The sequence below is a fragment of the Ammospiza nelsoni genome, chromosome 27, assembly GCF_027579445.1.
Source record: "Ammospiza nelsoni isolate bAmmNel1 chromosome 27, bAmmNel1.pri, whole genome shotgun sequence".
Taxonomy (NCBI): Eukaryota; Metazoa; Chordata; class Aves; order Passeriformes; family Passerellidae; genus Ammospiza; species Ammospiza nelsoni.
Genome location: NC_080659.1, coordinates 1,013,368 through 1,038,419, shown reverse-complemented (window position 1 = coordinate 1,038,419; position 25,052 = coordinate 1,013,368). Strand labels below are relative to the sequence as shown.

The 25,052-nt window shown below is 39.4% G+C and overlaps 1 protein-coding gene across 2 annotated transcripts; it reads left to right on the top strand.

The window, feature by feature from the left end:
• Positions 1-19: 19 nt before the first annotated feature.
• SPPL2B (signal peptide peptidase like 2B) lies at positions 20-22,714 on the top strand. 2 transcript variants are annotated; one of them, XM_059489495.1, is made up of 15 exons: positions 20-145; positions 8,099-8,218; positions 10,235-10,417; positions 11,120-11,209; positions 11,564-11,703; positions 12,518-12,660; positions 13,491-13,587; positions 13,744-13,860; positions 15,331-15,412; positions 16,207-16,281; positions 16,415-16,477; positions 17,762-17,861; positions 18,818-18,895; positions 21,102-21,262; positions 22,239-22,714. In XM_059489495.1, exons 1-15 carry the CDS (start codon positions 89-91, stop codon positions 22,524-22,526), a joined length of 1,794 nt encoding a protein of 597 aa, XP_059345478.1. In that variant the 5' UTR covers positions 20-88; the 3' UTR covers positions 22,527-22,714. The 2 variants fall into 2 exon arrangements, with proteins under 2 accessions (XP_059345478.1, XP_059345476.1); XM_059489493.1 differs by lacking the exon at positions 20-145 and adding an exon at positions 7,202-7,312.
• The last annotated feature ends 2,338 nt before the right edge of the window (positions 22,715-25,052 follow it).

The following is a 25,052-nucleotide window of genomic DNA, read 5'->3' as shown; positions in this document are numbered from 1 at the left end:
CGTCCGGGGCGGGCTCTGGGTGCCCGGTGCGGAAGGGTCCGGCCCGGCCCAGGTCGGAACAAAGCGGCGGCGGCGCGGCAGGCCCGGCATGGCGGCGCGGCCGGCCCCGCTCCGCCTCTGGCTGTTCCTGCATCTGCTGCCGCAGGTCAGTGGCCGTGCCGGGCCGTGCGCTGCCCGAGCTACGCGCCCAGCCCGGCTGAGGGCGGGGAGCGGCCCCGGGCGCAGCCGGGCCCCGGCGGGCTGTGCGGCGCGTCCGAGCCCGGAGCCGCCTCCCGTGGGCGCTCGGGGGTGCTGCAGCCGCCCCGCAGCGGGCCGGGGCCGAGCCGTGGCCGCAGGAAGGCAGCGGAGCGCATGGGGCTGCCGGCCCTGCCCTCCGCGATCTGGCAGTATTGATTCATCTGTGGGTCTGGGGTTGTTTGAGGCCTTTTTGTGCTTTCTTTAGTAACTAGCGTTTTCCTCGTAGTTCCTAAAACTTCGGGCACCCGTGGGCCCAGCCCAGCAGCCGAGCCCCCGGGCCAGATCCCCGCAGTGACGGCTCTGGCTTTATCCTGACTGACAAACTCCCTGAGAGGAAGCGTTCAGCAGAAGAGAAGGGATTTCTGCTGACCCTGACTCTGTAGTCTGCCTTGGGTCTTGTATTGATTGTCATTACTAAAATATTAATTATTTTGTGGGATACGTTCTAAGGGTGTGACAAACTAGGCATGTAATCCTCATACAGGAGAGAGTGGATTTCTAGCAATTGCATTGCATGGTATATAGCTTTTGCCTTTTAAGTTTGGTGTTTTGTGTTCTGAAAATTTTGAAATGTCATTTAATGTGTCATTTAAACTTCTTGACTGTTTGTTAGGTAATTTGGAGTGTATTATGGCTTCTTGAATATTATTGGTGTAACATCGTAACATGGAACTCTAATTTTTCCTGCTTCTGCCTCTGTCTCCTTACTGTTTCCTTGCCAATAATCTTTAGTTACAGAGTAGTCTGGTTGTCAGCTATCTTCCTTATTTCTGTATCATTCCCTTTTTGCATCCATTATCCTTATCTTCATTATGTGTTCATCATGCTCTTGCATGCCCCATGCATTTTGTCATCTCCACTGATGCTTTGCAGGGACTGGTAGTGCCAGTGTAGTCCCAACAAATTAATAAGATTTAATTAACGAATTAACAAGAATGAGTCAAACACTGGCACGGAGTCAGTTTGACCCATCAGTTTGGGGAAGGTGAGCGTATGGCAGTGCAGAAGGACAGTGCGTGGATAGTCCACCAGTGGGTACTTGGAGGTCTTACGTTCAGCTCCATGCATTGCAGCACGTTCCTGTCTGTAAACATTTGGTATATTTGTGCAGTGGAAGTGTTAATGTATTTGAATAAGCTTGGGCAGACTGGCCAGGGTACTGAAGCAGTCCTGCTGCTGCAGTGAAAAGTGGATGTACTGTGTGCTGCCAATATGTTTCTGTTAGCCAAGCTGGTGTTTTAAAAATTTGCTTGAATACCTTGTATTGTGCATAACTTCTGCATCTCTTGTGCTTGGACTTGTTGGGGTGGCTTGAGTAGCACATCCTCCTTAGTGTGAGGCAGAGAAGAGTGCTCTGCTGCACTTGTCCTGGTTTGGTACCCCTGTGACTGATGGCTGCAGTCATTCCAGGGGACAGAGCTGACAGCTGTTGTCAGGAGCTGCTGTGTGGGTTTTCTTTGTGCCAGCTGTACTTATTCTCAGTGCTTTACTCTTGCCTTAGTGAGCATATACCTTTGTCTCCCTCTTTGAAACAGGATAATAGGACTGTTTTGGTTTTTTTGTTTTCCCTGGGGCAAGAGGAGGTAGTGTCCACATTTGCTTCTGTCTTCTGATTTAGGGAGAAGGATCAGCCTGGCTACTGAAGTATGGCTCTTCCAAATCTGGGTCCTTATCTGGGAACACTAAGAGTGGTGTGATCTTATAGATCCAAGTACAATCTGCACTTAGATCTTGCTTTGGTATTTGAGTTCTCACATTTCATTTAAATTCCTGTTCTTCCCAGGTATTGTTACCCCTCAGTTTCCTGTAACAACAGCAGATACGTGAGCCTTTGACTAGTGACGAACATAGCAACATGATCTGCAGCAAGTGTGTTGGATCTAGCTGGCCTTCACTATAGCAGCTTTCAGCAGAATATGTTGAATTGAGGTGATTGGTTTGTATTTTAAATTAGGGCACTCTGATATGGGTCCAAAGAATTGGAAAGTCTGTCTGAAATTCTGCATTATGGTGGTGGCTGACGATTTAAGTCTCCTGGAATCATTGCATCATGAATACGTAGCTCTCTGCACTGTGTTTGTTGAAGGAGCGTTTTATTTGTGGCAGCTTTGCTGCCTGCTGTTGCTGGTCTCCAGATGGATCAGTGCAGTTCATGGGAAAGAATGACTCCAGCTCCTGGGAACTCAGACATGGTACCCACTCTAAGAGGAGGATAGCTCATTCATTCCTTCTTCAAGGAACACAGCTCCCAGTGCCTGTGAAATCTCTCTTGAGATATGAGTGGCTAGGTCAGTTAATAGAGCTGCTGAAAGCAGAAAAGGTGTATGGGACATGAGTGAGTGTGGGGCCAGAGGCAGGGAGGAACAAACAAGACAGACATTGGGTTGGCTCAGTCACACACACTGAAGTTTCTTGAAATACTGGTGAACTGAATTCTTCCTCTCTGCCTTCTTCTATAATTTAACTTGCAAGTCCAGTGCTTGCCTCTGAGCTACATTAATTCACCTAAAAAAACTTGCACAGCAAATAAACTGGGGAGCATTCTTCTCTTTTATGCATTGGTCTGTGGAAGGTCCTGATGAGATTTAGAGTTAACAAGTATGCCCTTCTATTACCGTGAACATTAGATTAGCTCTTCTGTTAAATTCTGCCCTCAGATTTTACATTTCTGTTGTGTGAAAACCCTTTCCAGTTTTGCAGCTTTATAGAAAACACTTTCTTTTGTGTTAATTATACACTATTGTGTGCTTTGTAAGCCACAGGATCAATAAGAGGCAAGTATTATAATATACCTTATTGTCATAGCAGCTGTTGTTTTCTGTGTTTGAAAAAGGCTGGACTTGATATCCAAACACTTGGAAAAGACCCTTTGGTGTTGTAGGCACATTGTATAGGATTGCACAGGAGATGATATTTTCTCCTGGGTTAATTTAGGATATGAAGTGGTCTCTAGGAGTAAGGAATCATCATAAATATCTATGCCAGTGCATCAGCAGCACTGCTTGAACTTTTGTTGTCTCATACCTACTGACATGAATAAAAACAAACCTGGATGCTTGAAAGTGGATAAGAACAAACTTCAGAACCATGCTTTGCTTCTAAGTGATAATAGCTTTGTAAAAATGTCTGTTAATCCACATTATCCACAGATTATGTTCTCTACTGAGTTTCTAAAACTCTCTGTTCCCTCTTCTGCTTTTAGCCCCGCTCTTATTGCATTTAATTCCTCTCACACTTGACTTTCATTTGGCCTTTGGAACACAAATCCACATAGCTTCTAAAATGTTTTGAGCATTTCACATTAGGAACCTTTTACTCCCTTAATATTTCTTTGAAGAACATCCATTAAATGGCTCAGAAAGCAAAATTGTGTATAACTGCCTCCCGGGTGCCTTTTAGGAATTATTCCTGAGTTCCAGTAATGCTTATCTCCACAGAAATGTAGCAACACACCCTATACTTACTCTCATTCTAAAGATGTGTGCCATATATTTCATAGATGTGAGACTTTTAACTGTACAGCTTGATTGTTTCCCATATGCATAAAGCTGTTCAATTATGGGAGAGCTCCTACAAAACTGCCTGAAGATTTTGGAGGGAATTGTACATGTAATATTCAAAGCTAAAATCCTCCATGTTTTGTTTGTTTATCTAAGCCCAGTTAGACCACATACAATAAGCAGGGAACATTCTTTTGTTCTTGTCTTTTGTGTGTGACTGTATTTGCATCTCTGTTATTTGTTACTCTTCAAAATCAAATTCAAGATAATAAGTACAGGTTATTTTCCTAAATTATTTGTTTCTGTTGTTTAGGTGCTATGGTTGGATACCTGAGATATGAGTTAACAAGTCCACTATGGCAGGGAATTGGAGTTCTTGTTTCCTCACAGCATATGCACAGTAGTGCCTGTCTTTCTGCACAGATCTCTTGGAAACTTGCACTGTGCTCAAGTGGCTTAAATCTGCATTGAGCTAATCGGTGTGACCTCCCCTATCAGCTTGCTTCAGGACAAATGTCATTGCCTCTAAAGGACTGAGTTAGCACTCATGTTATAAAAAAGGGAAAAAGTTGCTGCATATGTTAACAAAGACCATTTATATGCAGAAGAGCTAAATATAAAAATCTCTACCTCCTGTGTATTTTTACAATGACGTTTCTTTACTGCTTTGCTGACATCTTGCAGCAGAATGCCATCATTGCCTCTGGGCACACTCTGTGTGTTAAAGAGTGATTTACAATGCAGGTGGTAAAAACTGGCACAGTGTAAAATACTAGTAAAACACACAACTCCTCACTGTGTCCAGAGAAGAGGTGGGTGTCCCATCCCTGAAAGTGTTCAAGGCCAGGTTGAACAAGGTTTGGTCTACTTGACAATTTCCCAGCCCATTGCCAGGGATTTGGACAAGGTGACCTTTAAAAGTCCCTTCCAACCTAAACCATTCTGTAATTCTCAAAAGTTTTCAAAAAAACATCTTTTTACCTTGAGTGTCTCCTAGGGATGCATGGTAATTTCTGTGTAGTAGGGTTTGAAATAAAGAGGGAGAAATAAATCTGATGGATTCTTTTAATGGATTTTTGAACAAGCATGTTAAGATACGACATTTTTGCTGACTCCAGTCATCTTTAGCATCTTGTTGCTCAGCTGCTACATGAAGAAACAGATGTGTTAGGTGTATTTGTAAGAGTGTAACTGCATAATTATCATATCATTGGTGTGTTTAGGTTAGGAATGTTAAACTAGATGTTGACAAATTAGTCTGTCACAATGTTCTAATTAGTAGCAGCAATGGTTAGGGATATGATGTTATATTTATCTCCTGAACAAAGTTTCATCAGTTCTGGTAGGCACAAAGTGATTTCCTTGGCGAAAGCTAAAGCAGAGCAATAGACCAGTTAAACATATCTTCAGTCAATGACTTCAGTTTTGCTTGAGTGCTGAACAAGAAAAAGAGAGAAGGAAGAATGGAAAGGAAGGAATTGGATGTGTGGGTATGAGAGGAGTATGACACAAAGGGGGATGGTAGAAAGATAAGATGGTTGTGTGGGGAGGGGGCTTGTTTGTTTGGTTTAAGGGCATTTTGGTTGGTTGGTGTATTTTGGGTTTTTTGCAACTTCCAAGTGCTAAGTGCTAGCAAGGATTAGTGAATGTCCTCAGTAAAATGGAGAAACTTCCCATTACAATAGGAAACAAATGCTCTGGGAACACAAAAATGATAAGAGGAAGACTCCAGTCACATTGACAGTGTCTGGTGTTCCTTCGGACTGGATTTCCAAATCAGTGAGCTGAAACAGTGTTTTGAGACTGCTGCATTTAATATGCGGTCAACTTTTTCCTGACTATCTAGTAGCTTGTATGAAGCTAAAATACAGATATGATTTGCATTTGCTCTCAGCATCATTCTTTTGTAATCTATTACCAGACAGCACTTCTTGAACATTGAAATTGCTCTGTAAGAGCACTGTGAGGCTCTAAAGCAGCAACTGAAGATCAGCAAGACTCTCCTTCAAAAAGAAGCATTGCTCTTGGTTTGTATAATTGAATTACATTTTTAAAGTTAGGTTTTGTCCTGCTTTCTGAGCACTACGTTTGTATGTGAAGCATTAAAATCTTTTTGCAGCAGCTGGTCAGATCTTAATCTGAAATTGAATTCTTAATGTGTTGGTGTTCAAACCTGACCAGATGGCCACAGAATGCATATAAGCGAACTTCACACTGAGGAGCTGATGTTCAGTATTTTGTATAAAGGAAAGACGCTCCTGATTTACTCTTTTTCAATGAGTGGAGATGGTGCCTGACAGTCCTGCCAAGACAGAGCCTGCAAGCCCTGTGTTGCTGCTCTGAGGAGCAAGTGTCCTGTAGACTTGATGGCTGATTGGTAAAGTGATGATGCTCTGATGCCTTCTTGTTCAAGCAAGGACAAGAGCCTCTTGTCAGAGAGAGAAGCACTGCAAGGGACCTGTTTGCCACTCAGAAATGGCCAGGAGGATTATTTCAGCATCCTTAGAACACTACAAACAGACCTCATCATACACTTCGTGTTTCTTAACCATTTCCAAGATCAGGGAGGATTTAAAATTATTTTGACTCAGTTAATACAAGAATGAAATCAACAGTAATTAAAGGAAACTACCACTAGTGTTAGGGGAGTTGTACATATTTCCACTGTTATTTTGTCTTCCTGATTCCCTAGGTAAACTAATCTCCTAGGACTTGGGATACAAACAAACAACTGCATCAACTCCACAAAAGTACTTTATTTTGCAGATTATGTATATACATACATATGTGTGTGATGTATATACATACATATGTATGTGTGTGTGTATATATATATATATGTATATACTCTTATAGATTATTTAGGTTCAGCTTTTTGGATGGAAGATGAGGAATATACCTAGTACTCACAAAATTGTGTCACTATACACAGGGAAAGGAAGGATAGGAGCAGATGTTTAAAAGAACAGACCTCATCATGAAGAATGAGATTTGTGTAAACATCTGTGTTAAGGACATGTTTGCTAGTACCTACTTGAAAGCCCCCAGATCTTCCAGTTTTGCTGGGAAATGGCCTGGTACAATCTGACCTAACCAAAATAATTAGGAAATTACTGTGTTGGCTGTGGGGTTTTTTTTGTTTGTTTGTTGTTGGTTTGTTTTTTTGGTTTTTTGGGTTTTTTTTGCAGGGATGGGAAGCTGAAAATATTTGTGCTAAAATCAGCGCATCTTGCAGTTAGGTGTAGTATAAGCAATTCACTGAACGAGCAAGTTACATACTGTGTATCACAACTGAGATGTCTAAAACTGGTAGATTTGCTGCATGTTACTAATTTTATTTTTTGCTGTAATTCTTGTTCTCTTACTCCATGTTACTACAGGATCTGGGTTCTGTTATCTCAGTTTCCGTGAGTTCTTCAGGAGAATTCTAACATGTACATGATGCAAAAGATAGCTAACCTCTTTATAAAAATGAACATGAAATGCTATGGGTATGGAATATCTCCTTGTTGAATCATCTGCCTGGTTGTGACCCCTTCCAAACCTCTTGGGCATCTCTTCACCAGGTGAACAGGGTGAGAAACAGAGAAGGCCTTGACACTGCTCACTGTGCAGCAATGCTAAAACATTAGTTTGTTATCAGCATTGTTTTGGGCACAAAACTAAAACACTGCACCATCAGCTGCTATAAAGAAAACTTAACTCCATCCCAGCCAGACCCAGGACAGGCCTTTAATTATAAATATTAGATATGTAATCTCACTACCTACGTTGTTGCAGATGTCATTGGAGTTTTGACAACAGTGACAACTGGTCATTGAAGCAGTGATAAATACATGCAGTAGGTAGACTTTGTGTACTACCCAGGACACAAAAAGAGCTGCTGCTGCTTTGGGGTCTTGCCACATCTTCAGCAAAGGTGTCCAAGGTTGAGTTTTGGAGTGAGACAAATTTAGAATTGATCATTATTTCAGGCTGTACTTTCAGGAGTTGGTATCTTGTTCATAAAATCATGAAATGCTGTGGTTATATATATATGCGCACCAGTGTTGTTTGAGGTTGGCTTTTTTGTTTGTTGGGTTCAGTCTTTTTTCTTTAAACACATCCAGTATTGTTTCATTTGATTCTTTGGCCAATTGCTGTGTAGGAGGGAATCTGCCTAATGTAGCTAAAGTCTTTCTTTGAAGCATGATGGAAATAATAACAAATTCCACTGTACTCCCTGCACAGATATGGAAACTTTTTAGACTCTTGTTTTTCTTTAAAAATACAAAGCAGGCCAGTCAACAGCAAGTTACTCCCTTCACTTCTGACATTTTATGTAACCTAAAATTCTTGTGAAATTTTTGTTACCTTTTCAGGTGTACTGTGAGTATGGGATGGTACATGTCCTTTCAGAGAAGGGGAGCAGCAAAGGAAAAGACTACTGTATTCTCTTCAACTCTCAGTGGGCTCATTTGCCACATGATCTGGGTAAAGCTGTAAGTACCTAGCTAACTAATGACAAAAAATGTATAGAAATGCCTTTGTTACAAGGAAACTTCTGATTTTTTAGTTGGATTAGTAGAATTTGAAGCAACCGCTTTGTTTGTTCTGCCTAGAAAGTGTTTTATCTCCTAAGATCACTGGATGGCAATGTTCATTTCCAGGCATTGTGCAGAGATAATGACTGTTGCTGTTCAAAACAAAAATACTCCTTTTCAATGGTGTGATCAATGAAATTCAAATGGCACGTACCTGGGCTTGCAAAGGAGTTTTTGTAGTCAGCCTGGTACAAGAAGATATCACATGGCTTTTCTTATATGGTGACTGTGGCCTTTAGTGCTTTCTCAGTGTCACGTGTAATATTAGGTAGTCATAAACTATGTCAAGCTTTTGCTGCATTATTCAAAGCTGTATGAGCTGAAATGGAGTAAATTCTTCACTCTTTTCTGTGAGACAAAGTTACTGGCACTGAATGATGAAATCAGCAAACACACTTTGAATGAGCCCCACAGAATTATTAGAGTTCCTTACCAGTGTGTAGGCAAGTCTCAGTTACTTCTGGTGGGTTTATTGCACATGTAGATTAGTCCCTAGATACATCAATAGTTGTCTTTGCCTTGTATAGACTCAGCTGATAAATTCTTGCAGTTGCCCTGACTGTATAATGTGAATCAGCACATGCATGACTGACTGTGGTACTTGTGAGACTGTACTCTGGACACCTTGTTTAAATCAGTCTCCTAAAACTTCACTAGATTCATATCTCAGTAGCTCTGCAGGAGCCAGTACAGTCCAGAAAGCTTGCACAGGCTTGGGTAGTGTATGCTATATCCCTTGCCTGTCCCTGTCTCCTTCCTTGGTTCTTTCCTGCTTTTCCCTTCTTTCACATTCTTGCTCCTCCTCCTTCAGTCCTGCAGCAGTACAGTTCATCAGCTGAGGCTGTGCAGTGCAGCACTCTGAGCTCACTCTGCATTTGTGTTGTGCTCTGTGCTCTGAATCTTGCCTGGCCAGGAGTGTGGGTTGGAGCATTTCACTGTCTCCAGAGGTCAGGCTGGAGACAGCAGTTTTCTGAATAAGGCAGAAGCTCCTGACAACCTGACACTTCCCTTTCCCTCCTAAAACTGTAGAGTCCATTGCACAGGTATTGTATGTTGTGTACCTGTGGATTTTTAATACAAACTGTTCCAGTTTTTCAGGTTAAAACTTTACCTTGACTCTTCTCAAATCTGACAGCTCACCTCAGCAAGGGCTGAGACCTGCTTCTCTTAGCACAGCTTGGGTGTCTGGTAGATAATTGCAGTTTTCTGGTAACTTGCAAATAGAACTGGGCAAAGATGCTAGTGCTTGTTTAGATTTTGCAAGGAACAATTCATGCCAGTGTTATTTCTAAAACCTTGAAGTGTCTTTGAGATGTTCTTGTAGAAACACACCAGATTAGATGCCTTTGGGTCTGAGGAAGGGCAAAATTAAGGAATTGGGACAGGCTTGCAATGTCTCTGGATCACAAGTGAGAGAAGTAGCTTAGAATCCAGTATTCAGGTACTTGGGATGCAAAATCTCAGGTCACTGGATACAGTAGGTTTCAAGATGGAAGTTTATTCCATATGCTTGTGTACTTTTCCCCAGCCTGTTTTGGTTTCTAGCTGTTCATACTCTCTATCATCCCAGCCTGCCATTCTGCTACCCCAGCAAAGATAAAACCTTGCTGTACTCCTCCCACATCCTGGCTGTGTGCATCAGAACAGCAGCAATGCTGAAGAAAATAAATGCAAGTGAAGGTCATATCCCAAATTTTATTACCAGCAGAATTCTGTACAATAAGGTGAAACAAGGCAGGTCCCCACATAATAGAGAAGACTGCATTGTTTCAGCTTTCATTTTGCTCTGAGAATAGTCTACCACTCCATTACTAGAAGGTTTTAAATTACTCTTTAGAAACTCTGTCTTCTGCTCTTGACTTCTTTTATTATTTTATGTTATATATATGTATTTAGCTAATTTCTTTTTTTCAGTCACTGCTGCAACTGCAGGATCAGACAGCATCTGTTTTGTGTTCTCCTTCTGATGTACCTCATGGGGGATTTAATAATCAAATCCCCATGGTGATGCGAGGAAATTGCACCTTCTATGAGAAAGTGAGGCTTGCTCAGATAAATGGGGCCCGTGGGCTGCTGATTGTTAGTAGAGAGAGACTGGTAAGTTGCTTTTTATCTTCCTATGCTGCTGATACTCCTCTGATGCTAGATATTGTCTTGTCTTCGGTGCACATTGCTGGTATTTGAAGTTCCTCTTCAAAGTAAATAATGCATGTGTGTTCCTGCATGTACATATGTTGCATGGTTATGTGTGGAAACCATACATCTGATGGAAGAAGGAATGAAACAAGAATCCTCATTTCAGCAGGAAGGGTTGGCATGGAGCTCATGTGAAATTCAGTTTAAGGGCTCAGGATTGTCCTTGTTCCAAATGAAACTGGAGTCAAAGGATGAGGTTGGTTTGTGACTCCATCATACTACCACACTGAATCTAGTGCTTTAGATTCAGCTTGAGCAGCCACAGCATGTATTTTGTAAAATTAGTAGTTTTGAAAATAAAATTAGTAGGTTTGAGTCTTGGTCAAAACTAGAGGCACACATCAGTCATAAACCTGTGACCCTGATGTGCAAAAAAACTGCTTGAAATTTGGTTGCTTCATTTTGCTGTTACAGTCTTATATTACTTCTGTTTTACTGGGAGCAGGCATATATTTTGACTTTTGAGTGTTTGCTGTCACTAAGTTCCCTTCTAGAGTATTTTTCAAATTAGCCAGAACAGAATTTGCAACTTTAACCCTTTTGAAGCAGTAGAAGTATTTGCAGGAATAAACATATTCTTACCTGGTCTTAACTGTCTTTCAGGTTCCTCCTGGAGGTAATAGGAGCCAGTATGAAGAGATTGATATTCCTGTGGCTCTGCTTAGCTATACTGATATGTTAGATATTGGCAAGGTAAACTCGATACTAAAAACTCTCATTTATATTATCTCATGTAAATGAATCACTGCTCAACAGTATTAAGTCTGCCTTAAGAGCTTTGAATATGTAGAGAGTGTCTTCATGAAGACTGCATTATTGTGTTTTGGAAAAAAAAAATCTCTTGGGAGGTTATTTCTCATCTTTGGAATAAAATCAAAATACAGCGTGGCGCTGGAAATAAATATCACTAACAGAAGAGCCAATAGATGGCTCTTATGTGTTTATAATAAAGCCTGATTCTGAGGTTGCTTAGTGAAAATTAAGTGAGTGAACCTTTGCTGAGGTGGATTTTTGGATGTCCTTCCTAACTTGTAGTTACCTCCACAGAGTTTTGGCAGCTCAGTGAAAGGAGCAATGTATGCACCAAATGAACCTGTGCTGGACTACAACATGGTGATTATCTTTGTCATGGCCGTGGGGACTGTTGCAATTGGAGGCTACTGGGCAGGAAGCAGAGATGTGAAAAAGTGAGTAACTAAATGCAGTATACCAGTTTTCCTGTATTTTTCACAGAACAAAAAAAAAAAAAAAAAGGTGGTGTTTATGTAAGCATCACCTGGCAGCTGTGCTGGTGAGGTTAGGAGACTCTAGGGAAAATGCTGATGTGATGTTTAAAAGGCCCTGAGCCTTGCATTGGTTTGGTCACTGTAGGAAATCATTAGAGTTTAAATTGCATGTCAATTTTTTTAGGATTTTGCCATGTTAAAAGACCAAAAATTTGAAAAGCTCAGAAAGAAAATGATTAAGTAATAGGCTTCCCTTTTGCAAAAATTCACCACATAAATGCTTTGTAAAAAAATAATAAAATTTGCTTTTACTGGTACAGGGCAAACCAAATTGATTGGATGGCTCATATATGCTATGTTTGTTACCAACTTTTAAATGAAGTTTTATGGTTACTTTTTGGCTGCAAGTGGGATTGGGAGAAGGCGGTCATTGTCCCACACTAATTTTAACATTTATTTTGTATACACAACCTGATTCAAGGATTTCTTCTGAAGTTAACAAATTATTCTGTGGTAGTTTTCAAGATTCAGTTGAGTTTTAGCAAATGAAATAGTTCTCTAGATAAGTTAACACAGCAGTTACTGGTTTATGCGTTTGTGTTACAGCTGATGTTTATACCTCCATGGAAAATACAGTGCCCTACTGACTTGAGTGGGAATCAAAGCAGGCACTGGTGTTGTTTCAACCCCTTGTGGTTTTTTGCTGAAGATTCAGCATCCTTGTGTATTTTGTTGCATAAGGAATGAACTGATGGTAGCCATTTTACTCTTTCAGGAGATACATGAAGCACAAGCGTGATGATGGGGCAGAGAAACATGATGATGAAACAGTGGATGTGACTCCCATCATGATCTGTGTGTTTGTGGTGATGTGCTGCTCAATGCTCGTCCTCCTTTATTTCTTCTATGACCACTTAGGTACTCTTAAGGTTGTATTTGTATTGATACATCTTCAATATCACAAGGCTGACATCATTCAATGTACACTTTATTGTGAAAATAATAATGAAACATCTCTCTTCTGTCATGTGTCTTCATCCCAATATGATTTAAAATACTGTAAGAAAACTCACTGAGTAGATTCTAATCCTTCTTTTTGTGAGGTTGATCATAAAGCTTCTTTCAAACATTAAAGGTTATTAAGTAGATACAGACTTAGTATTTTCCACCTTTTATTTTTGTTAAAGGTGTTCTCAGACCTATTCTTTCTCTCTATTATTGTTCAGTTGGAAGTCAAGACAAGGATCGTTTTTTTATCTTTATAAAGATTATAATTTTCTACTGATCACTTACCAGATTGACAAAACATGAGAGCCTAATGCTTCTTCATATTTTTGAGGAAGTAGTGAAACATGCATCTATCCCATTTGTATTGATTCATTTTGCTACTTAGTGACTTTAACAGTTCCTTATAATGCTCTTGTGTACTCATAAAGAGAAGATAAATGCTTCATCATATGTTGCCTTTGAGGCTTATGACTCACTTAAGAAGATTAGGATAGAGGTTTTTTACTTTAAGTAGGTATTGCATAAAGTACACCTGAGTAAAAGGAGCTAGAATTAGATACTTAAAGAGCACAAATCTAATCAATCATTTGAAGTCTCTGTATTTATCTTTCACTGTTGAAATGCAAGCCTTATTTCTCATTTAGTCTTACTGACTATCTGTTCTTTATTCAGTCAGGAGGATATGCAAAATGCATTTCTTGCCTTATCCTACTTGGACTTAATACTTTTTTTCCCCTCAGTCTATGTTATAATAGGAATATTCTGCCTGGCTGCCTCGATTGGTCTTTACAGCTGTCTGTCTCCCTTTGTAAGAAGATTCCCCTTGGGAAAGTGTAGGTATGTGGCAAATTTCAAACTTTTAATAGGGAAACTTAGATTTTTATACTGTTGGGTAGGTGTGGGGTTTAAAAGGTGGCTTCATGCTTCAAAGTGTCGACAAAGGAAGAGGCTATATACATAGACAACTGTAGCTTTGGTGTGATTGTTTTTCAGAATCCCAGACAACAACTTGCCATATTTTCACAAGCGTCCCCAGGTCCGGATGTTGCTCCTGGCAGTGTTTTGTATCTCTGTCAGCGTAGTCTGGGGAATCTTCAGAAATGAAGATCAGTAAGTGATCTGTGCTAAAAATTGTAATACACTTTATAGTATAAATAACTGGCATCCACAGAAGTCTACATGTATCCAGAAATTAGGAATGACAGGAAAAAAAAATAGAGACATGCAGAAATTCTTAGTTGTTCCTTAGGTACTTCATCTTTTTCTTGTTCATTTAAATTACAGAAAACTGTCTCTTGTTAAGCTTGCATTTCTCTGAGTCTCAGTCAGTATTCCGATCTCTTTGACTTAAGACAGCTTTTCAGAAGTGATATGGAAAGTTGGACACAAGTGGTCTAACTTATTTCTTCATGAGAATAAGAACTGGTAAGATTGTCAGATCTTTAGTTTCTCTCAGCTTTCTTGTACAAGTCAGTAATTCTCTACACCCAGTGTTGCTATAGTACCTAATTGTAGCAGGTTCTTACCACTTTTGTTAGAGGTGGATCTTTTACAGAGTGTTGTGGGTTTGTTTTTGTTTGGGATTTTTTACCTCTTACCTCACTCCCAGATATTCCAGTTTTCCCATATCTACAGGTTGTGTTCATCTTCTTGGTTAATCTCTTGGGGGTTCAGTATTGGAACTGAAATGCTGGCTGTGTTTCTGTTGATGATATCAAATATTTCTGACTTGTGATTTGAATGCATGCCAGTGCTTTTGTGGGATCTGTGTTCTGTGTGGACCAATCAATGACAGAACTCAAATCCAGGATTCATCAACTCTGAAAGACCCTTTAGAGAGATAAGTGTGAGACTGAGGAGTACAGCAGTACTATAGAAATGTTCCAAAATATTTAGGACTAGGAAATCCATTTTCTGCATGAGAGCTGATGTGGGCCTGAGTGTTTCCTGCAAGAGCTCCATCAGCAAGTACCCATGTATTGATCCAACAGCACCATCTGTCATTGTACCTAGACCATAGCAATTTTTGGGAAACTTTAGTTTGTTTTTGTCAGATCCTACTTGTCTTTAGCCCTAGCAGTTGAGAGTAAAGCAAAGAGCACTTCTATACTCAACTTGCAAAACACAATTGAAAACCGGGCCCAGCTGTAAATTTCCCTCAGCACACAAGGGTGCATGTCCCACACCTATCTAGAGGACAAAGGACCCCAGCACTTCCCACTTTGGTATCCACTGACCTCATGCAGACAGTTTTCAGTCCACCTCACTGCTCATTCAGCTAGTACTTCCTCAGTTTCTCTGTGAGGATTTTATGGAAGATTGTCAGTGGAAAGCCTTACTGAAGTCTAGATAGACAATCAACAGGTCTTCCCTCATCTCCCAGGCACTTCTTTGTGGAAGGTTATCAGGTTGATGAAAAACAACTTCCCATTTGCAAACTCATGCTGACAACAATGTCGATTTCAAGCAAGTACTTTGAATAAAAGGGTTTTTTCTTTGTCCCTTGCCCCTTAGTGAGGACAAGGCTTGGTCTGTTTTTCCTGCTGTTTCCTGCAAAAATGTTACTTTTCTCTTTTTAAGGTGGGCCTGGGTTCTGCAAGATGCTTTAGGAATTGCTTTCTGTCTTTACATGTTGAAAACAATTCGCCTGCCTACATTTAAGGTATGAAAGTTAAACAGAAGTTATAGACTTTCAGAAGAAAGTTAAAGAGAATTTTGCATGTATGTGTTTGAGCAGAGGAGTCGCTTATAGTGGAGTATATTGTCTTAGAAATGCAATTCCATTCATATGTCAGCATGGGAAAAAGGGATTCAATGAGTATAATGAAGACCCAGAAGTGACATATGATTGTTCTGTAGATTCTGTAGAGTGTTGACTAGTAAATCAAGCACCACCTCTTTATTTATGTATTTGGTATTTGAGTATTTTGTTGGGGGGGGATATTTGTTCTGTTTTGATTGTTTTGATTTTGTTTTTCAAATTGATGTGCATCAATCTAGTGGGCTTTTTTCCAAGTCTTTCTGACATTAGTCAGTATCCTATGACACAAATTAGTATTAGTCATTTATTTGCTCCTTAAGCAGCTCTTCAAACTCTTGTTTCAAATTATCTTCACCTATAAGTTTGTATAGACTGACAGTAAATGGTATATAGTGTTTCAAGCTATGCCCAGTGCAGAGCTGCTTCATATTTCCCAGCAAACTCAAGTAGCGCCATTTTCAGACTTTACACGATAAAGAATTTTGGGCAATAACGTGTAATTTTGTGTTTTATTATATATGGTGCATGCAAGACCCTATTCCTTTATCTAAAATATTTAGGAATTAAGAAAAATACATTACTGACTTGTTTTAGTCTTTGCAAGCTTTTTCTTTTAATAGCCTTCTAATTATTAATTCTTTGCTGTTTGCTAATGCATTGTATGTAAATACCAAATATCTTGTCTCTTCCTTCAGGGTTGTACCTTACTCCTCCTGGTTCTTTTTGTGTATGATGTATTCTTTGTATTTATCACACCTTTTCTAACAAAGGTAAGTAAGGTGCTTCTCTATTGCCTGCTGCCCACAGAGCAAAGTGTAATGACTTGTTTCTCTGTGTGTTCCTAAATGATCCCAGAGCTGCTGAATGAAGTGCTGATTTACAATTTTCCCATTTTTTCTTTAGACTGGGGAGAGTATAATGGTGGAGGTGGCTGCAGGCCCATCTGATTCTGCCACTCATGAAAAGGTACTGCATGTTGTCTGACAATCTGGCACTAGCTGAAATGAAGATGTCAGTCTGAAAAGAACTTAATATGGGAATAAGTGCTCCTGAATGTTAATTCTGGAGAGGCAAAGCAGACTTATAGTGGTTCATCACACCAGCTTTGGTTTTCCTTTATCTTTTTTGACAGGGTTTCAATATGAGAAAGCTGGTTAGCTCAGCTTCACACAAACATGACCACATCTGTAAATATTAACTTGTTGCTAATTAAGCATGAGCATCTTTTCCTAAAGAGATTAAACATATAATCAGTCTGTCTCTTCCCCTCCTTCCCTTTTTTGACATTTGCTTTATGAAAAGCTGAGGCTGTAGGTAAAAGAGAGAAACACAAATTGGAGACAGAAGAAAACAGAAGTCAGTGTTCAGTGGGTTTTCACCGTTGGACAGCAGCCAATTGCATGAACACCTTACAAGATGTGGCTGACTCAGGGAGGAAAGTATGTGAGATGTAGGAGATAGTGAGATATAGTGAACAAAACAAAAAAAACTAATCAGTAGGAAAACAAAGTTATGTTAATTTAAGGATTAATTTTATCTATTTCAGCAATGAATGTAATAGTGTCATGTGGGAAAATAGCAAAGAAAATAGTTGTTGCAGGATGTGGATCAATCCATACAGTCCATACTAATTTCTTTGACTTCTTTTGTTCTTCTCTCCTGTACCCCTTTAGTACCCCTTTGGATTCAACATTATGTCATGAAAGTCATGAAAGTTTAAGTATATAAAATTATTTTGGCACTAGTATATAAAAAAAAAAGTTTCTTTAATGTATTGTAATAAAGAAAATACAGGTTTGCAATGAACCATTGCATACTGTGCCTCACATTGCAATTTATGTAATAAATAGGAACACAGGGAAGAGTCTTTAAAGTGATTTGAAAAATGACTTTTTAAAATTATTCATGTCTTGGTCTTCTGAGACTTTTATTGCACCCATGTGAATGAACTATATGAATTATTTCCTATGCATGTAGCAGCTTACCTAAATTTTGTACATACCTGCAGCTAAAGCAGAGTTGACACCCAATTGTATGTGAAAACTTTGAAGTTAACTTAGTATTTAGAAAGTGTTTCATTGCTCCCATCTTAAATGCATTTTGTTAGTTGTCAGTAATATTGTATGTAATGAATGTATAAAAAGATCCGTTTGATGTATTTGAAACTTGCACTTTGAGTACAACAGGAACAAGTTCTGGTAGGTAGTGTCACTGTGCTTTTCATCAGATATATGTCTCTCTCATTCCAAGCTCCCAATGGTCCTGAAGGTTCCACGACTGAATTCCTCACCATTGGCTCTATGTGACAGGCCTTTTTCTCTCCTAGGATTTGGAGACATTTTAGTTCCAGGTATTGTTTAGCATGTTAAAAATTTTACATGTTGCATTGTGATATTAGTTTATTCTTCTTGTACTCCTGCTTCAAGTGGTAGGTTTGATTTGACTACTATAAACCTGATAAATTTTCAAGTATGGGGGTTTTTTGTGCACTATTCACTTTTTCAACAAGAAAAATGCACATTAATCTCATGGTTCACTTTCACATGCAGTGATGTCAAGAGATGTAGAGAAATTGCAGGACTAGATTTAGCAGCTGATTCTATACTATAAAGCATATTTGATAGTGTGGTGATAGAGGAAATTATTTGTCCATTTGCACATGGGTTAAGTACAGATGTCTGACCACTCAAAACTTCCTAACTGTTAGTCATACTACACCCAGTATTTCTGCCACACTTTATCCCAAATTTGATTTTAGATTGTATGTAGAACTATCCCTGGCATCACTGCAGATGAAAGAATTATGTGCCTTCTGGCTTTCAGATTTCTTCTGCAAAATAATTTGTTTACTTTCTTGTATTTTGGGAAATATGAACTCTGTTATGCCCATAAGTCTCCCATCCTCCCCCCAACCTGAAGCAGGCATAGTCATTAACTATAAAATTCTACTGTCTTCAGTACCAGCTCGAAGGGCTGAACTTACTCTTGCTCTTGTTGTGAACACTGTATTTTTGCAAATGTTTAGTAGGGGTGAGATGACATTTTTATCTATGATTTGCATGTTTGTAGCTGTGTATTTTACTTTTGGAGTGCTTCCAATACATGGGGCTTGTACCATCAGATAACTGGTTTGTAAATTGTGCAGCCTCCTGGATATGTTGTCATGGTGCTTATACACAGGGTGCCAAGAAAGTTTTTTGGGAAAAAAAGTTCTTGCAAGTTCCTAGCTGGTTTGATGGCTTTATTTTTATTATTAAGTGTGTGACTAGGTTGAAAGCATATTGTAACTGTTCTTTCTTTTCCTAGGCTTACTGGTAGCCTATTGCCATAGGTTTGATATTCAGGTGCAGTCATCCAGAGTCTATTTTGTAGCCTGCACAATAGGTATGTACCACAGTGCCACCTGAGCAACACCTACAGGAGTGGCTCCCTCTAAAAGCATGTCATCAGTCTTGCATGGCATATTTGGGGGTTTTATCCTGTTCCTCCTTTTATTATTAAACAGAAACATTTAGCAAAGTGCTTTCAAGGCTAGATCTTCCATCACCAAACTAGCTGATGTTGCTTTTCTGAGCTGTTTTGCCTGCCTTACGTAAGGGCTGCCAAGGGTCTCAATCTACCCCTTGTAATTACACTATTTTTACATGTACTCAGCTACTCATCGTGGTTTCTTGATTTATGAATCTTTGAGTAAAGTGCATGACAATTCAAGTTCAGGGATATCATCCTTTGACTTTGTTCTTAATTTCTTGTGTGTTCTTAAAATCCATAACCTATGATTTAGGGAATTTTATTATTATGACTATAACACCTCTAGATAAGTTTTCTTTAGTTTGTAAAATCCATGGAATTATGTGCCATGAACATAAATGCTACTGATGAATAGGATCTGACAGATTCCTGTTGTCTTTCTTACAATGTACTTCTGCTAGCAAAGACTTCGAATGCTTGCAGTGAATGTTATGAGAAATTGTCATTAACAACTTCTTTAGAAATTCTTTTGGAAAAATATCTAGGTTCATGGACACTTCTGGCAGGGGTAGAGAGATGCTTTTATTGATGTTCCAAATCATTGTCTCATATATAGTAAAACAAAATTGTCTTATCTGGTACTTTAAAAATATGTTTGCAGAAATCGGAAAATATTTTATTGATAAAGAGGCAGCAGTGTGCTATTGCAGTCATGAGAATGAGCCACATACAGGGCTGAGTTAGCAAGATGTAGTCAGCAGTTATGAGAGGAGTGATTATTTCCTCAAAATTTGTCACTTACGACTGAGTTAAGCAGGATCCCTGGTGCCAGACAAACATTGACATGCTGGAGTAAATCCAGTGGAGACTGTCAGGATGGATGAAGACTGGAGCACAGGGTTGTAAAAAGAAGAGAAGGCAAAGAGGAGATTCTGTTGCTTCCCGCAGCTGCCTAATAGGAGACTGCAGAGAGGACAGAGAGGCTTTTCCTACAGGTGTGAGGCAATGCACTTAAATCATTATAAGAAACAATAGGTAATAATTATATATACGGAACTCTCCATAATAACAGAATATGCCTCTGCCCAAAAAACGTTCTCAAGAGCTGTAAAAAGTTATTGATTATTCCAATCACAGCCCTCTGAGATCATCAAGTCCAGCCAAGCCCACCTCTAACCATATCTCCAGATGCAAAATCCATACATCTTTTAAATCCCTGCAGAGATAGGTATTCCATCACTGCTCTTGGCAGCTGTGCCAGGATTGGAAAACCTTTCTGGGGAGGAAGCTCTGCCTAATATCCAATGTAAACCTCCCCTGGCAGAACTTGAGGCCGTTTCCTCTCCTCCTGTCCCTTGTTCCCTGGGAGCCCACCTGGCTGCCCCCTCATGTTGGGGTTGTGGAGAGTGAGGAGATCCCGCTGAGCCTCCTTTTCTCCAGGCTGAGCTCCTTTCCCAGCTCCCTCAGCTGCTCCTCTCAGACCCTTCCCCAGCTCTGTTCTCTTCTCTGGACAGCCCCTCAATGTCTTTCTTGGCTTTCTGAAGAAAGATCTGGAATCTGGATCTGAAGAAAATGTTAGATTAACTTCATTGTCTGGAAAATGTAATTAAAAATAATTACATTATGAGATCCAAGCTACTTCTCTTCTACTAAATAAATTTTGCCACATTTATGCAGAAATTAAATAGAAATTAATAAAAACATAAAACCTAGACCAGGCTGGCTTCTTTTTTTTAGCTGTCTGACAGGATAGGAAGAAACAGCTAAAGCCAACCCAAACAAGAAGCACCTTATAATGGTCAAAATATTTGTCTGTATCTGCTGAGTTCATAAATATAATGCACAATATTTCATGTGTTTATTTTGCTTAAGGTAATTATTTAATTGTACAATATGGACTAGGCCAATCACACTACTTTCACATGTTATCAGTAGAAAAACTGTAGTATTCTATGTTTACATGGTGTAAATAATGCTAAAGAGGCCTGAAAAACTTCTGGAGATGTACATATTGCTTAAAAAAATTCCAGTGAGAATTCTCCTTTAGCCAATTATTTAGTTGTGCTTGAGCAAAGCTATATCTGAATAACTGTGTTTTGCTGGGTTTGTTTTCTTCCAGCATATGGCATAGGCCTTCTTGTGACCTTTGTTGCCTTGGCACTGATGCAGATGGGCCAGCCTGCTCTCCTCTACCTGGTGCCCTGCACTCTCCTCACCAGCTTGGTGGTGGCCCTCTGGAGAAGGGAGCTTGCCATGTTCTGGACGGGCAGCGGCTTTGCGGTGAATACCAGTTTGATATGAGTGTCTTCAGGAAATACTAATATTATAAAAACCTAACTAGAATTAAAGTTGAGTAAAATATTGCAGTATTATCACACAAACGCAAAGGTTTTGGTTTTGCTTGGTTGTTTGCTTTTTTAAATCATTTTTTTGCCTCAGTAAGGTTTTCTGGTTTTTGCAGTGTTTATGGCCACTTAAATCAGAGTAGTGAAAAGTAAAGTAGACCTTGTTCATCCTTGATTCTGCCAAAATGTTACTTGTTTGATCTTTCTTGAAAGTATCAGTAGTAGTAAAAGATGATAATATTATATAAAATGTGGGGTTTAGTACTATATAAAATACACCCTTAAAATGCTTTCTTCTATTTTTTCATAGCATATTGTTTATGAAGGTGGAAATGTAGTTCAGTATTGTAAATTATCCCTTTGTTTCACTGTGCTGCAAGTGAAATTAACTTGATTCAAAAAGGAATAATTTCTATCATGCATTATTTTAGTTTTTGAATACTTACTAGAAGGCCAAATCTGTGAAGCTGGAGGTTCCCCCAGTGAGTTTTATTTTATTATTCAACTATTTGTGATAACTTTCACAAGCTTCCACTAGAGAAATTAATTTAATTGTTGGAGATCATCTGAAATGTTATGTAAAAGTTGTCAGTTCTTGTACAGTGATAGTAAAGGTGGGCAGAAGTGGATAGTGGCCAAGGACCAAGTGCCTGTTGCTGCCTTATCAGCAGAGCATGTCTGAAACTGGTGAGGAGCAGTCACTCAGAAAGCAAACACTTTTCTGGAAGGAAAAATTCTCCTGGTGTCCTATAAAACACAAAGAAAGGTTAATGCATGCATCTGTCCACTGCTGGAGAATGATAACAGAGTTGATGGACCTTTAATCTTCCTCTTGTATGACCATTACCTTGGATAACTGGACACAATAGTTCTTGTTTTTCATCATTTTGACTGTGATCTTCCATTTACAGAAAGACCTACCTCAGCCTCCTGTGGTTATAGCTCCTGTCAACTGCCCTCAGCTTCCCAAAGACAGCAGTGTGCCAGCCTCTCAGCAAGACACAGAGCAAATGACCAACCCCACCCTGCACGTGGAGGAGCTGCACGGCTCCGCCTCGGCTCAAGAGGAGCTGGCTGATACCAGCACAAAGACAGAGCAGCCAGAAGTCTCTGTGGCCCACAGTGAGGAACCAACTGCTCAGAATAAGGATGACCTTGAAAGCAAATGCCTAAATGCAGAACAAAACCAGTTGGAATAAGTGATGTGATAAGAACTCCTTAACTTTCCCTCACAAACATACATAAAACCAGTATGTATTTAGGACTGGTTTAGTAGGGTTTGCTTTCATTGAGGAACCTCACTAGGAGTCTGATCATCAAATCCAACAAGGAATGTTCTGTCTCCAGCTTTGGTACAGCTATATACTTAAAACACCTTTCTGAAATATGGTGCTCTCCAGGAGTTCTGATGTGTGGGTTTCAATGATCGCTGTTAGTGAATGCCTTTGACCATTTGTTCCCTTTGCATTAGAGCAGGGTGGCATCAAGAGTCTTTATTTACTCTGTGCTTGTATGGCTGTTTCACTGCTTCACCATGATGTAGGTTAACATGGAGGAAAAGCATTGAACAAGTCTGCTGCAATGCTTACTTGAGATAAATATGGTCTGGTTGTTTGTTTTGTTTTTTTTTTTGGGGGGGGGGCACTTTCCCTATTGTCACCATTTACTTTACTTCTCCTGACTTGTCAAAGCCATTGATATAAGGGAATGCATTATTATAAACTGACATTCAGGAAATGCAGAAAATGGGTAAATTACCATTACTCCTAAAGGCTTTATGCTACCATGATGCATTAAATGCATCTCTTAAATTTTTGTCTTTGTTTTTACTTCTAGGAACCTGAGCTACTAGTCTAGTTTAAAAGGCAGGGTGAGTAGAGCTCCAGGAAGCTTTCTAGGCATTCATATGAACTCTAAGGGCTCTGATAATAAACAGGGTTGGTCACAGAATAATGTCTGGAAACAAATGCATATTAGGAATGTTTAGAAATAAAGAATAAGCCAAATAGGTGAAAAAAAAAATTAGGTAGTAGCACTATACTAAGCTTAACAGGCAGCATTTTCACTGGGAAAATGTTAAAGCGCAAATGTTCTTACATTTGGGGCTTTGAGCTTCTATTTGTTCTTCATTCAAGGAATATAATTGTGATTTCTGATTCTGAAGAAAATAGTCTGATTTTTCATTCCCAACAGAGCACATGTGGTGCTAGAGACAGGTGTGATTTAAAAGCTACTTGCTGCTCAGTAACTTACCAACTGCCTAAGTCATGTTTTGTCTTTGTCCCAAGAACAGCCAAAGCATAGTCTGTCAGGTTCTGGAATGAACCTGGGAGCTCACTCATTATTTTGTCTTTCTTGCTACATTGTGAAGGAATTTGTGAATTTAAAAATGTTGGAGTGCAGCTGGTCTTACTTCATATTCCTGAAATTGTTTGTTTTCCTGTATAACATGATTGAGTCTTTCATGCATCAGCTTTTGTACATAGAAAGATGATGGGATTTGCGTATTACTTGTTCCATCTAAGTACATTTGGCTTTATCAGAGGAGTCTGTTCTGCACTTATGTTGCAATTCCAGAAAGCCTCAAACACTTCACACAAAAACTGAAATAGAAAATTGAAGTATTATAGGATCCTTGGATATGATTCCAGATTGTGTGGAAGAAATACTCTCAAGTATTTGGGAGCCCAAAATGTAATTCACAAAAGTATTGTTGCAGTGATGCAATCAGAGGCATTGCTGTTGAATTGAGAGTCTCCACTTGGCATGTTGAGTTGGACTTGAAGGGCTCTCTTTTTAAGAATGTCGGTTAAATATCAGCCATTGTCTTTTTGGCTAGATCTTCCAAAATTTTGCCCTGGGCTTTTTGGATGAAAGCTTTTGTGGACATTGTTTCTCTAGAATTGAGCAGCTTTCTCTAAAACCACACTCTGGCTTCAGAGTTTTACCAGCTTCTGCTTAAAGCTTTGAACCTTGTCTGATAGGATGATTAATGAAGTTTCTTGGAAGGCTCCCTGGGTCCAATGGCCAACACAATGTTTCATTTACAAATTGCCCTAATGGAAGATAGTACTAAAGCAATCTGCTTTTCAGTCTTCTCTTCAATGGACCCTTACTTTGGCCAGCAGTAACCTGAAGCAGTTATTACTAATAAAAAGCAACAGAAACATTTTACTTCAATTAGCTGGATTATGCCTTAAGTCTTTGTGTAAGTATGGTTATTAAATTAAGAGAGCAATCTTGTGTTTAAATAAGAGATTGACAAATAGCAAGGTAAGTTGGAGACTGACTCAAAGTTCTATTGGTTTTTGCCTTGATCATCTCTTAGTCAGAATGTTGTTTGGAGTAGCTTTCTGATGACCAAGCATTAGGTATTATCATCTACTTGAAAGTGTACTTTCACATTTGTTCTCCTGTGTGGTTAGGAAACAGTTTATTTCAGATTGTTCATAGCTCAGTTAAAACAGGAGAAATGGTCATACTGAACTAGGCATTTCACAGTTGTATTCTGGACTTTCTGCTTCACCTCAGGTTTTGAGGAATTCCCATCTATTTTTACGTGTAATTTTTTTCTCTCCCAAACAACAAAGAATGCAGGAAAAAAATCCCAATTTCTTCTCAGTGCAGTACCTCCAGTTAAAGCATGTGAAGTGGTAACAATTTACAGACTTTGACTATCTCAGTACTGTACAAATCAGGTGAGCCTGGTGCTCCAGTTTGGCTGT

Coding starts and splice junctions, on each gene's coding strand:
- SPPL2B (XM_059489493.1), top strand. CDS start 7,220: ATGCTATGGGTATGGAATATCTCCTTGTTGAATCATCTGCCTGGTTGT. Junction 7,313..8,098: donor CTCTTCACCAGGTGAACAGG/GTGAGAAACAGA, acceptor TTACCTTTTCAG/GTGTACTGTGAGTATGGGAT. Junction 15,413..16,206: donor TTCGCCTGCCTACATTTAAG/GTATGAAAGTTA, acceptor CTCTTCCTTCAG/GGTTGTACCTTACTCCTCCT.